At 52.3% G+C, this 11,944-nt stretch overlaps 1 protein-coding gene across 1 annotated transcript; it reads right to left on the bottom strand.

Annotated features, from left to right (window-relative positions):
* Positions 1–234: 234 nt before the first annotated feature.
* FNDC11 (fibronectin type III domain containing 11) lies at positions 235–10,224 on the bottom strand. Its single transcript, XM_010299933.2, has 2 exons — positions 10,153–10,224; positions 235–1,191 (listed from the first exon to the last, which is right to left on the bottom strand). The coding sequence occupies exons 1-2, from the start codon at positions 10,222–10,224 to the stop codon at positions 235–237; spliced, it is 1,029 nt and encodes a 342-aa protein (XP_010298235.2).
* Between the last annotated feature and the right edge of the window lie 1,720 nt (positions 10,225–11,944).

Below are 11,944 nucleotides of genomic sequence, written 5' to 3'. Positions count from 1 at the left end.
AGTTCTGGCAGTGGGAAGCAATTGTCGAGTCCCAAATGCTGCCTGAGGATCTTATTTTATCTGAGAAATTTGGAATGCGTTACTGTTAACCTGGGAAGATTTGAGGAAGGTGGCTGTTAAGAACAGAATGAGTTCAGTTTTACGCAAAATGTTTAAAAATAAGGTTTACCTTTAATTTTTCTCATTCATCTTTTTCAAATGGATAAAATCAGAAATACGTTCTTGTGTGCCACCTCATCCTTCTGGTGCACAAATGCTGCTATCCGCGTCTTCAACAGCATTAGTTTTTGTCTTCAATATAATGCTGTCCTGCCATTTGTCACAGAGAAATGTCTGAGTGTTTGATCTTCTAATTGTGAATTTGTATGATCTGCCAGGCTGCAGGTCCTGGACTATACACGTGTTGGAGGTGACTACCTGAATCCTACCGTATCCCATTTCTGTCTGACTCTCATTTGTCAGCAACTTAAGGTGCAGCTGACACTGTTCAAGCTGTGACTCTTGATTTTCAGTAAACCACACGAGCTTGGCCCAGTTCTTGTGTGCAAATGATTCTTTTCGATCAAAGATCAGCGGCATCTTTGTACAGAGAGAAAGGCTGATGTTGGGGAGTCTAGTACCTCTAAGATCTGTTGGTGACACCAAACGGTGCTTGACATAGAGCTTTCCCGGCACTTGCAAGGAAAGGAGAGTTTCCATAAACTCGGAGAGCTTGGACAGTCTCTGCATAATAAAGTCCCACCGGGAGAGGAAGGTTCTCATGTCCCAGGTCTCTACGTAACAGCTCAGCTCCTCCCGACCTTGTTCCAGCTGTTCTAACAGCGCAGTTAAAAGTGACAGCTGGATTTCAGTCTGGTTTTTCCCCACCTTCTTCATCCTCTGGAATTGGCAGGAGTCTATTAGTTGCAAGATGTCAGTGCGATGCATCATGTGGTTCTGGTTTCTCACGTTCACGTGTTTGGGCTCAATCTCCAAGTAAAAGTAACACTTCTTCAGAAGCTCCACTTTGTTCTGGTGGTGCTGAAGGTGGTGGAGGCTCAGGTTGGAGTGCAGGAACTGCACAACAAGGTTTCTCCTTTCCAAGTACTGCTCCCAGGTGGCATTGTCGTCTTGTTCTTTGTTGTACACAGTACTCCCCGAGCTGGTTTCAAATTCATTCAAAATCACAGCCATGATTCCAAAGCTCAGTTGCTGTGTAAGAAAGCAGCGATAATAACATTAAGAACCAAAGGAAAAGCAGCTGTGAGGGAGTATAATCATGGCTGGAGTATAATACTCCTCTCTTGGAGAGGAGTATAATACTCCTCTCTTGATTATAAAGCTTATCTTATAAATTTACAGATGGGAAAGAACTGTTAGACTAGGTGTAGTTCCAGAGGAATTTTCCTTTATAGTTGTATGATTTCTTTTTGTATAGTCTACTCTTACATATTCCAACCACCCGGTCTCCTGCTCCCCCCCTTGAGAGGTTGTACCTCTGCTTAATAGATTCGCTGTCAGGAATTATTCTCTGATATACTGTGCCAAAATTTCTCCCTATCTTATTATCTTCTGTTTCATTCTAATTAGATGCCTTTGTATTCCTGTAAGCAATTTCTTTCAATTCTTCTACATCTCTGGAGATGTCTATTTTTCTCTCTTTGTAATCTGCCAGGCTGTCGAGTTTTGAGACCCATCTTCTAAGCCAATTCCTACAGCTACATAAATCACCTTGGTGATTCAAATTAACCCTCTGCCCCCCAGGCGAGCTGGTATGCAGCAGGCAGAACCACGCAATACGCTGAGTGCCGCCTCGCAGCAGCTTCCAAGAGGAGTGCTAGTGTTTTCCCTTGCACCTCTACCTTCAACAACAGATTGACAGTCATAACCTGACAATGTTTTCAGCGATGTGCTGCTTTCCCTTTCTTTGGTTCTAGTTTACAGCATCACCTCGGCCCGTGATATCTACTTGCTTTCTTGTAGAACACCTATGTTAGTCCACGAGCAATGTACAGGAAGAGAATGAAACACATGTGAAGCACCCATGAGGAAACGGTTTGCTGGTGAGAAGGTGTGAGGTAGTGATCCTTTGTGATGTCACATCTGCTCTCTTAGTCTTAGCTCTTTCATTTACCAACAAAGCCATGCCCTGGTCGGTGGTGCCTGCTGAGCCAAGATGGAAGGTGTTTCTCTGTTGTGCTTTAGCAGAAGTACCTGTGGCTCACACAGCTTATGTATCGTAAACAGAAATTAGCTAAATAAATGCTTGTGTCCCTGTCGTCAGTAATATTTTAATGAGAACCCAGCTTGACGTGCAAAAACGTGCCTTTCACAAGCTGAACATGTTCGGTTTGAAAAAGAAATACGGAATTCTGAAAGTAAGATCTTGTGACCCCAGTCAGACTGCAATGATACGCCCTAGCAACAGGTAACATTCCTCATTCTATGTAGTTTTCTGGTTATAATTATTTAAGTTCTGGGATATTTTAATTCTTACATGTCTTGTAGAAGCTAGATGGTGATATCTAGTTGACAAAGCAATGTTTCTTAGCTTCATTTTCCCTAAATACATTACAGAACTAATAATACTTTCTCGTAGGAATTGCAAGCGTTTATAAACCTTTCAGATGTCTGGCCCCTAGCTGCGCTACAATTTATACTAATTGGCTCATTCACAGCAACTTTTTTTTTGAGAGCTGTCAACTTTAAAAACAAGCTGTATTTCCTTTTCACTTTTTTCTTGCCACCCAAAAAAAAAAACCCTAAACCAAAGCGGTGCCAGTTCCTGGCATCCCCGTATGGAGCGCAACAGGGACAGCACATGCACCAGGTTATGTTACCCCGCTTTCAGAGTGATTTGGCTCTCTCGAGCAGTCTGTTTGCCCACAGACAGAGCTGTGATTGTGCTTGTTTTCCCTTTCTGTTTTTATATCCCTTTTTTCTTGCCAGAAACGGCTGTATTCCCAGTAGTGCTGCTATGTTTGCAGCCTGGGACGCTGTAGTTGCACAACCTGGGGGCTGCGCAGCCCTGGGCTCACCCAAGCCAGAGGTTTGGGTGGGTGAGTGGAAGGGGGCACCCATGGGAGCTGGAGGCACCCCAATGGCTTTCCTGTGGCTCAAACCCAGCCCCTGGCCCCAGGGCTGCCGCCTCCTCGCGCTGCCCCAGACTGAGGTACAAGCCCTGCTCCCCTCTGGCAAGGGCCAAGCCGGGAAGGCTCCAGCCCGCCTTACCCTGCCCCGTCAAGCCCCGACCCTTCTCGCCAGGCCCCGGGGAGCTCCCGGCCCTGCCACGGTGACACATTGGGGTGGCCCTGCCTGCCCTTGCCAGGCCCGGGGAGCTCCAGGCAAATCGCCCGGGGACAAGGCTCCGGCACGTTGGGCGGACACGGGTGCCGTTCCCTCTCCCTGCAGTCAGTTTCCACCACCCAGTTGTGCCCCAGCTGGCAGGGCCGAGCCCCTGGCACCCACCGACTTCTCCCCTCGGGGCCCCTGCTTTTCACCGTGATGCTTTTTGCTCTTGGCAGCAGTGGTTTGTGGGGCCATACCCCAGTTGTCTACAGGACTGTCAGCCCCAAAGCCGTCTGTACCTTCCCCTCCGTAAATCTCAGTAATGTGTTCCTCAGCTGCCCCCCTCTTTGCCCTCTGGTCCCTGGGAAACGCGGTACCTTGGGTCCCTGCGGGTTCGGTGACACCAGGCCGGCCCCGAGGGGAGATGGCCACGTGCATGGGGAGAGGAGCGTAGCCACGCTCGCCTCTGCCCGCTTAATTAGCAGCGTCTGGTTTTATAGCGAAGGCGGTGAGTCGGGTCGCTTACAGCACACAATGCCTGGCTGTTGTAATCACAATGTGATGCATCTCCTGATGCCGGGCGTGGGGCGAGGGGGCGTCATTGTGATCCACGGGCTGTGGTGAGCTTCGAGGTGTGAGAAGGGTCTGTCCCCTGGCCCAGGGCTGGGCATTTCCCACCGTCCTGGAGGGCACCGAGGAGAAGAGCAGAGGGGCCGATGGCTCTGTGCTTCCCCCCGAACGGGCACATTTGGTTTCAGTCCCCCCTTGCTGTTGCGATGGGGCTGTGGGAGTACTAAAGCTAACAAAAGGACTGTTTTCTGAGGACTGCGGGGTTTGTGGTCATTGGAGAATCCAAAATGTGATTTTTGAAAGCTTTCCTTCCCTGTCTGTCATGTTCCCTTTGCTCCTCCAGCATGTTTCACCTCTGCTCCGTGGAGCTAAGCAGCAGCCTCAGTGTTTTATGAGCCCTAGCTCCAAGGCCAAGGAGCCTAACCGAGCTGCTTCACTGCAGCTGCTTTAAAGCTCTTATCCCTGCAGAGCCCAGACCTCAGCAGTGAGCTGTGGGGAGACACGGCCTTGAGCCAAGGCAGGACAGACAGAAGATGGTTGCTGGCCACATCCGCGCAGCACGCTAGCTCAGAGGAAGGCATGACGAGTGCAGCACTGAGCAGAAAAGCTGGCTCCGTCCTGGGAAGCCCTTAGGTCAAAGTGGCACCCCGTGAGGTGTGCTCGGTGAAGCACTGTGCCGGCACATGGCTGACCTGTTTCTCACACCGTGGGCACCTCGCTGGGGTTTTGAGTCGCCCGGTGCAGGTGTGTCTCTGCCGCTGGGGCCAGTGAATCCTCGCAGCCCCAGCTATCCGGGCTGCTCCAAACAACTGCGCTGTTTATAGCATTTCTGGGAGGAGGATTCTGAATGACCCTGCCCTGAGTTCCTGAGCATTAGGACATCATCGTCAGCATCCCACTGCTGCTCTGCCTGGGACCTGCTCTGACCCAGCGTGGGGTGGATCTGGGATACCCACAGATATGCTTCCGCTTGGCTCTTTGCTGCTTTGCAGGTGCGAGTATTTGCCTGGGAAAGCACAGGTGGTTCTGGGGTACTAATGGGATCTGCTGGGCTTTATGGCATGCTGGGGGGTGGGTTGCACTTTTTTGAGGGTGAATCTTTACATCTGAGGCCAGACACTCTCCGGTGCTTTGCTCTCTGCAGCGAGACTCAGGCTGTTTCACACAGTGTCAGGAGTTTTATTAACTTAAACACATAATCTTTATTAAAGAGATGTGTTGAAATAGGATATAAACTGCTCCATTAAGTACAGCAAACTTCCTTTTGGGTAGGAAGGGGTTTTCCTGCTCTGCTTTGCTGTGGGACCTGACTGGCCGATCGGTTGTTTTATTGTGGAGCAGAGACTGGCTTGTCTGGTTCACGGTGGCAAGCTCAATACCATGACCAGTGTGTTCATCAGCAAACCGGATAGGCATCCTGCGTCTGAAGGTGCCTTCATACTCCCTGTGATTAAATCTTTGGGTCAGGGCTTAGCCTTAATGCTGTCTTGTACGCTTAGCTGGTGCACCTCTGCTAAGCTTTTTTAATTGAATGGTAGGCAAGATCCATAACACCAGCCCTGAGCTTCTGCTTGAACATCAAGGGAGGCGGCGATCTGTCATTTTAAGAAATCAATGCATCTTCTCAAGGCAGCCGGAGCTTACCATTTCATTTCACAGCTGCCAAGAGATTAACTATACAATTGTCAGGTGTGATTCTCTAACAGACAAGGAAGATAACAAATATGAGTGAAAGAAGGTTGATAGCCTTGCTTGGGGGCACAAGGAGGGCTAGCAGAGATCAGTATTTGGTAATAACACCAAGTTTCTGCAGGAAATGAATGTTGACGGATCCCAATCCTGTCGTTCAGGCTGTGTGTGCTGGGAACTGGACTTGTTCTTTTCCCTTGGCCTTGGTTGTCTGAGGGCTTAAGGACGTGAGAGTCGTTCTGCGGAGGTCCAGCTAACCTCACCCCCTGTTCAGCCACCGCCTGTGCCAGACGCCCAGGGAGGTGTTTAAAGCAAGTCTTGCACGTTGTGTCCACTTCCCTTGCACCCTCCCATCCCGTGATTTCTGAAGATGTGGGGGTGTCTTTGTATTTAATGGCTCTTAGCAGAGAGCATGCCTGCCTTCGAGCTGGTGAGGTCTAGGCTGTTCAGGGTGTTCCTGTACCCCAGAACTGACCTGAAAAAAAGGTGAAGGTAGAAGATGAAAGTATTGCACGGCTGAGCTGAGTGCAGTGGCTGAGCTTCTCATGCAGCAAAGGTGAAGCCCTGGGCTTAGCAAGTTTTGCTCATCATTTTGGCAGGGTTAAATGTCAGCTGAGCACTTTCTGTGAGCACAGCATGTGCGCGTTTGGGTTTATTGCTGGAGTTGTGCAGAGACTTCTGCACTGAGCTTGCTTGTACTTCTCATTGTCATAAATGCTAACCTTCATCCCAAATTTAGCATGGAAAAATGGAACCCCTTTGGCTGCCCCTATCCTGAACAGCTGGCCAAGCTTCTGGCTTGATTTTAGGAATATGTGTATCAACCTGCTCATAGTCTGCAGCTGAAATTTCACTGTTTTCAATAGCTTTGCATCAGGGATTGATTCAACTATAGGATTTTATAGCACTCTATGATTCTGTATGAATTAATACAAATACAAATGTGTTTGAAGTATTCAAACACCGTGTACCCCTTTTTCCCCCCGTCTCCTCAGCTGTCTCCGTAGCAGAGCTGACAGCCGTTGCCTGCCACATTTGTCATTCTGCCCTGTCCTCCTGCCCACAGCATCAAAATAAAGAACTTGTTAGTCCTGTCTTTGAGATCAAGATATAAGGAGACAATTGATTTTCCTCCCTCTTCTCATTAGTGAGCTCTGACACTTAATAAAATATATATTTCCACTCTCGGGGTAAGCAAAACACCCAGATAGTGCCTGTCAGAGAGAGCTGGGAGCAGGGATTCATCTTTATGGAAAATCAATAGCTGGAACAGAGAAATTGGCAGAACCCAAATTAAAAGTCGCTGGCAATTTCTGTCTTCATATTTCATGTCTGAAACAGTAATTTGCTGCAAAGGAAACCACCACGGGGACAAGGAGGAGGATGAACTTTGTGCCTGGTTCTTCCTCTGCTCCTTCCAGGTGGGAGCCCGTGGGTGAAGGCGCAGGTTTGGAGCAGCGCTTTGGGCAGCGCCTGGTTCCAGGTGCCCCCAGGGACAGAGGGCTGCTCAACACAGACCTTTCTGCTAGGGGCTGTGTCACCAGGGCCGTGGCTGGCAGCACTGTCATAAAAGTCTCCTGATGTCACCACCTCCTCCAGGGCTCCTGACTGTGCCCCTGCAGCCCCCCAAGGGTACCCATAACTCGTCGTTATGGGAGCGAGACTCTGAGAGCAGGGCTGCCCATCAGCTGGCTGCACTGAGCTGCTTCAAACCCCGGTATCACAAGGGAGCGACTGATTTACTCACTGCTTGCTCCCAGTTTCACTGGTGCCTCATATCCCTGAAATAAATTATACGTTCCAGATATATCCCAAATCTAAATCATCACCACACATAGGTGAACTCGCTTTGCTCGTCAGGCTGTGATTCAGAAGGCTCTTTGAGAAGGAAGAGGGATGTAAGTTTTCAAAGGAACTTGAGGGGGGGATGACTGCTCTCCTGAGATGGAAAAGCCCCAGCTGGACCAGGCCAGGAAGGAGTTAATTGCGTCCCCGAGGCAACAATTATCTCCAGCTCATTACATGCACTAACGGCACCCTAGGAGGGAGCCCCACAGCCTAGACCTGCTGCAGTTTGAGGTAGCTGTTTGCCTACAGCAGGCCAAGAAGTTTGTGGGTTTGGAGGCTGGTTTGGGGCAAAAATCTTCCCTGTCTGTGCCCAGCTGGGAAATCTGCCCCGTACAGGGCTGAGTGCTCGGGATTTCCTCCGGTAAGGGAAAGGGAGCCTGTGTCTGTTAGCTCTCCTTTCCTCCCCTGCTGGGTGTCTGGTGCTTGGACAGCCTGGACAGGTCCTCAGCACCAAAGGGGAGTCCTAGGGTGGGCAGACCTTCCATTCTCCAGCAGTGACATTAACCCAAGCACGTGTGTGTGGGATGTGAGAGGTCAGAGCTTGTCTGAGCTGTGGGCTACAGCAGCGGTTGGTTTACCAATGATCTAGCTCAGGAGGATGTAGCGGGGTCACGGAAGCTCGTTTATCTTGCTGGAAGCTCATCAAAAGCCCATTCGGATATCCTTGTGCTATGCTGCACTTTACAATACAGACGCCCTTGAGCTTAAGTTCAAGGCAGGCTGTCGTGTCCCAGATCCCACAAGACAGCCCTTGCTGGCAGGCTCATCCGAGCCGTGAGTGTACATGCACCTTTTTACAGGAAAACTTCCCAAGGGGGCTCTGTGTGTGTGTGTGTGTGTGACACTTGCTTGGATGTAGGAGAAAGAGTGAAGATGGAAAATGGGAAACTCCCTGAGCCTGCGGCCTTGTCCCATGGCTGTCACCTGTGGTCAGTCCTGGCCCGGGGCTGCAGCTGACAGGGAGCACGTTTGGGCTAACACTGGGACGTGGTCAGCCCAGAGAGCCGGGTGTCTGCCCTCCCCAGGGCGTGGGACACGAAAGCGGCTCCGAGGCACCAGCGTTCGTCCCGCTGGGAACATGGTGACCAGCACCTTTAGTACCAGTGGGCAGAGCTGGAGCCTGCGTCCTGTGATTTATCGCCTGGCTGGCTGGCTCACGCTCCCTTCCATCTCTCAGGGCTGGTGCGTTAATCTGCAGCACCGATGTAATGTGCCCGATAAAACAGCCCAGAGTGTTTGTTCCCACAGCCGCCTCCAAGCAAGGGGGGGGTGTCTGCAAACCCCCAGAGCATGAGCAAGGCAAGGGCCTTGCCATCGAAGGCTATGGTGGTTTTAGGAACATTTGTCTGTGTTCCCCAAACGCAGGGCCAGTACTGGGGCATTTCTGTGTTACAAGGGGGAACTGAGGCACACGATGAGATAATGACCTGCTTGGGTTTGTGGAAGAGGGGAGGTGAACCCTGCATGGCCAGCTTAGTGCCCCTCACTGATTTCCAGAAGGCATTTCACAGAGAGAATGAGCATCTTTCACAAGACCACAGATGCTGGCCCTTCCCAGGTTAAAACAGGAGCAACCGTGGGGCCAAATCCACGCAGAGGGATTTGGAATTTGCAGCAGTGTGCCACTGAGTCAGGCTTTGCTGCTGCTCGCAGGGATACTCATCCCGGGGGCCTCATCCAGCCCTGATGCTGGGGCAGGGGGCTGTGGCACCGCATGGGGGTGGTCCCTGTGCTTGATCCGTGGGGACTGGCGGGGCTGCAGCGCAGGGCCAGAGCAGGATCATCGCTCTGGGAATACTGACAGCTCCCAGCTCCGGTGGCAGGACAGCAAGGGTGAAGTCATGCCCATGTCAGCCCATCCATCTCTGCCGCTCGCAGGCTGGTCCCGGGGGAAGCACAGGCTTTGGCAGCTCTAAGTGGGTTGGAGGCGGATGCAATTCTGGAGAACAAGATTCTCTTGCAAAACCTGTAAAAAAAAATTAAAGTTCTTGGCTGAGAAGCTTGTTTAAAGATCTTATCTCTGGCAGAGGAAATAAGGTCTTAATTCCCTCCCTTGCCGCTTGCCTCCAGTGCGTCTTCTCAAGTGCTGGGTCCCCAGAGGAGCGCAGACCATTAACACTGCCAGGAAACAAGCTGAAGACGAGAGGTGGCTTTTGTTCATGGAACTGTGACTGACCTGAAAAAGCTCTGGGCGAAGCTGCTGCCTCTGCCACGTGCGGTCCCCGCTGCGGGGAGAGGCAGGTGGAGTGTGCACGGGGTGGGCACCCTGCGCCCCGCACCCTGTGCGGCTCCACAAATGCTCATTCGAGGCAGATAGCAGGCAAAATATATATTTGGCTTTCTGACTTTGCCACCTTTCTTTTTTGAAGCTTTGGTTGGAATCGGGAGGTGGTTTGGGTGATGTTGCTCCCTGCCCCGCTCCATCCCCTGGATCTCCTGGGCAGGGCTGGGGCTGCTGCCTGGGGTTTCTGCAGGAGGAAGGACGGGGTGGCCATGGTCATCCCACACATGGTGAGGGCTGCACTGCTCCTGTCTGACGTGGTGCTGGAGAGCTGTCGGGATGCTGTGTGGAATGGGATAAAGGGTATTTAATAAGTGAGAGCTCAGTGCCATCCACAGCCCTATCTGCCGTGCAGCAGAGCACTGGGGCTGGGCTGTGCCTGTGCCAAGGGTGCCCACAACTGTCCTGCAACTGAACAGGGGGACAGAGGGTCAGGACGGTCCACCTTCCTGCCTTGCAGCATGGCGGCCGGTGTGGAGAGCAGAGCCCCCACTCGCCAGCGTGTCGGCTTTCGTACCCTCGCATTTCATCGTCACCTCCACCCGCACGAAGAGCCTCGTCTGAGTCATCTCCCGGCTAAATGGAGTGTGTGGGCTTACCGCAGCTTTAGCTGTTCATCCTCTGCTTTGCTGGAGCCTGACACGGGGTAAAATAGAGCTATTCATCAACGTGGCGATGAGGCAGATGAATGTCCTGTACCAATAAAACAAGCCTTGCTCTCCTCCTACCAGCTCAAGCAGCTGGTGTGTCTCTGTGGTCCAGCAAGGACTGCTTAAGTGGCTGCTCCTTGAGGAGCTCAAGAGATCTTAAAAGAAATATGGACTCATGTTTTGCACTGAATGACTTAGTGCTCTAGCTGTAAAATGCAGTGCCAGAGCCTCTGTGGAGAGCAGGCTCTTGAAAATGTTCGTACCATGTGGCGATGCAGAGGGCGAGCGGAGCCGGTGGCAGCATCTCACCACGGCTCTCTGCCATCCCTCAGGGGTGAGGTTGGTGCTTGCCCAGCTGGCACCTGGGACTGTGTCTGGCCTCGTGCTGTGGGTGTCCTTGCCTATCCTACCCTCACCCTGCTGCCTGCTCTCTGCCTGCTGCCTGGCCGTGCCCTTTGCCACGTGCAGCTCCACCGCAGCACATGCCCTCTCGAGGTCCCCAAGGAGCAGCAGGGCAGGGGATGGCTGGTGCTGGGGTACTTTGTCAGCTAGCAAGTAATTGAAACATCTTCATGGAGCTTAGCAGCCCTCTTTGCATACGAAATAGCAGGTCTCCAGAGGGCAAATCCGGAGTGAAACATTTCTCCCGATGACTGACACCAACCTCTCCATTAACGATGTTAAAAGCTTTTCAGCTCTTGCTGTGCGGTCACCTGCCCTTACCTGCTTCCTGCCTGCGGCATGGTGGCACACGTGCAAGCTGACCTGGGCTCCCACCCCAAGCTCCTGTTGGATTTCATCTTCAGCACGTTTGCAGGGGGCCAAGCTAATGAGAGTCAGGGGCCATGGGAGCTCCCGGAGCATGTTACGTGTCTGGTCACAGAGAAGTGTCATGAACCTGGAGGTGGCAAAATGATCCTTGTCACTGGTGGAGCTTAAAACAGAGGGAAGTCATGGAAATAAAAGGAGCCTCCTTCGAAGTGCAGCAGCACATGTGCTGGGGAATTTGGGGGGGGTGACTACATGTGGTGGGGGACAGCCAGCTGTGTCCGGGGCAGCAGGATTACACAGCATCTCTGCAGGCAAGGTCGAAGTGTGCGTCTCCCAACAAATCTTTCCTCTGCTGCATTACCTCCTCTCCCTCATCCGGCGGGATGCAGTGATTCGGACCTGGACTTGGTGGCAGGGCCTCCCCTGCTCCCCAGCCTGTGGCAACAGTGTGAGCAGCCCCACTCACCCAGTGAGCACTGAGCTGGTGACCACGCAGCAGCAGCAGTGTGGCACAGCCACTTTCTTGCAGCTGCACTTGTCACCAGGACAGGGACAGTCTCGGGCCTTGTCCCACACCCACTGCCAGTGCCACAGGAGCTGACCCAGCCCCTTCCCTGCCTGCAGGCAGGATGCTCTAGGCAGAGCCATGGGGGATGTTTGGGCACCTGGGTGGGTTGCTCTCACAGCGGGTGCCATGCAGTCAATGCCCCTCAGTCCCAAGATAACCCAGCTGGAACCTGTGGGGATGGGGAAACGCAGCTTGGACCTCCCCTTGCTTCCCTGCCGGCGAGTGGGGCAGCTCTGGTCCCTCGGCATGGCTCTGGCTAGGGCTGACCAGCCCCACTGCAGCCCCGCTGGGCTGAAAGTA

Source organism: Balearica regulorum, chromosome 16 (genome assembly GCF_011004875.1).
Source record: "Balearica regulorum gibbericeps isolate bBalReg1 chromosome 16, bBalReg1.pri, whole genome shotgun sequence".
NCBI classification, from domain to species: domain Eukaryota; kingdom Metazoa; phylum Chordata; class Aves; order Gruiformes; family Gruidae; genus Balearica; species Balearica regulorum.
The sequence above is the reverse complement of the archived record's forward strand: the minus strand, read 5'-3'. Positions and strand labels throughout refer to the sequence as shown.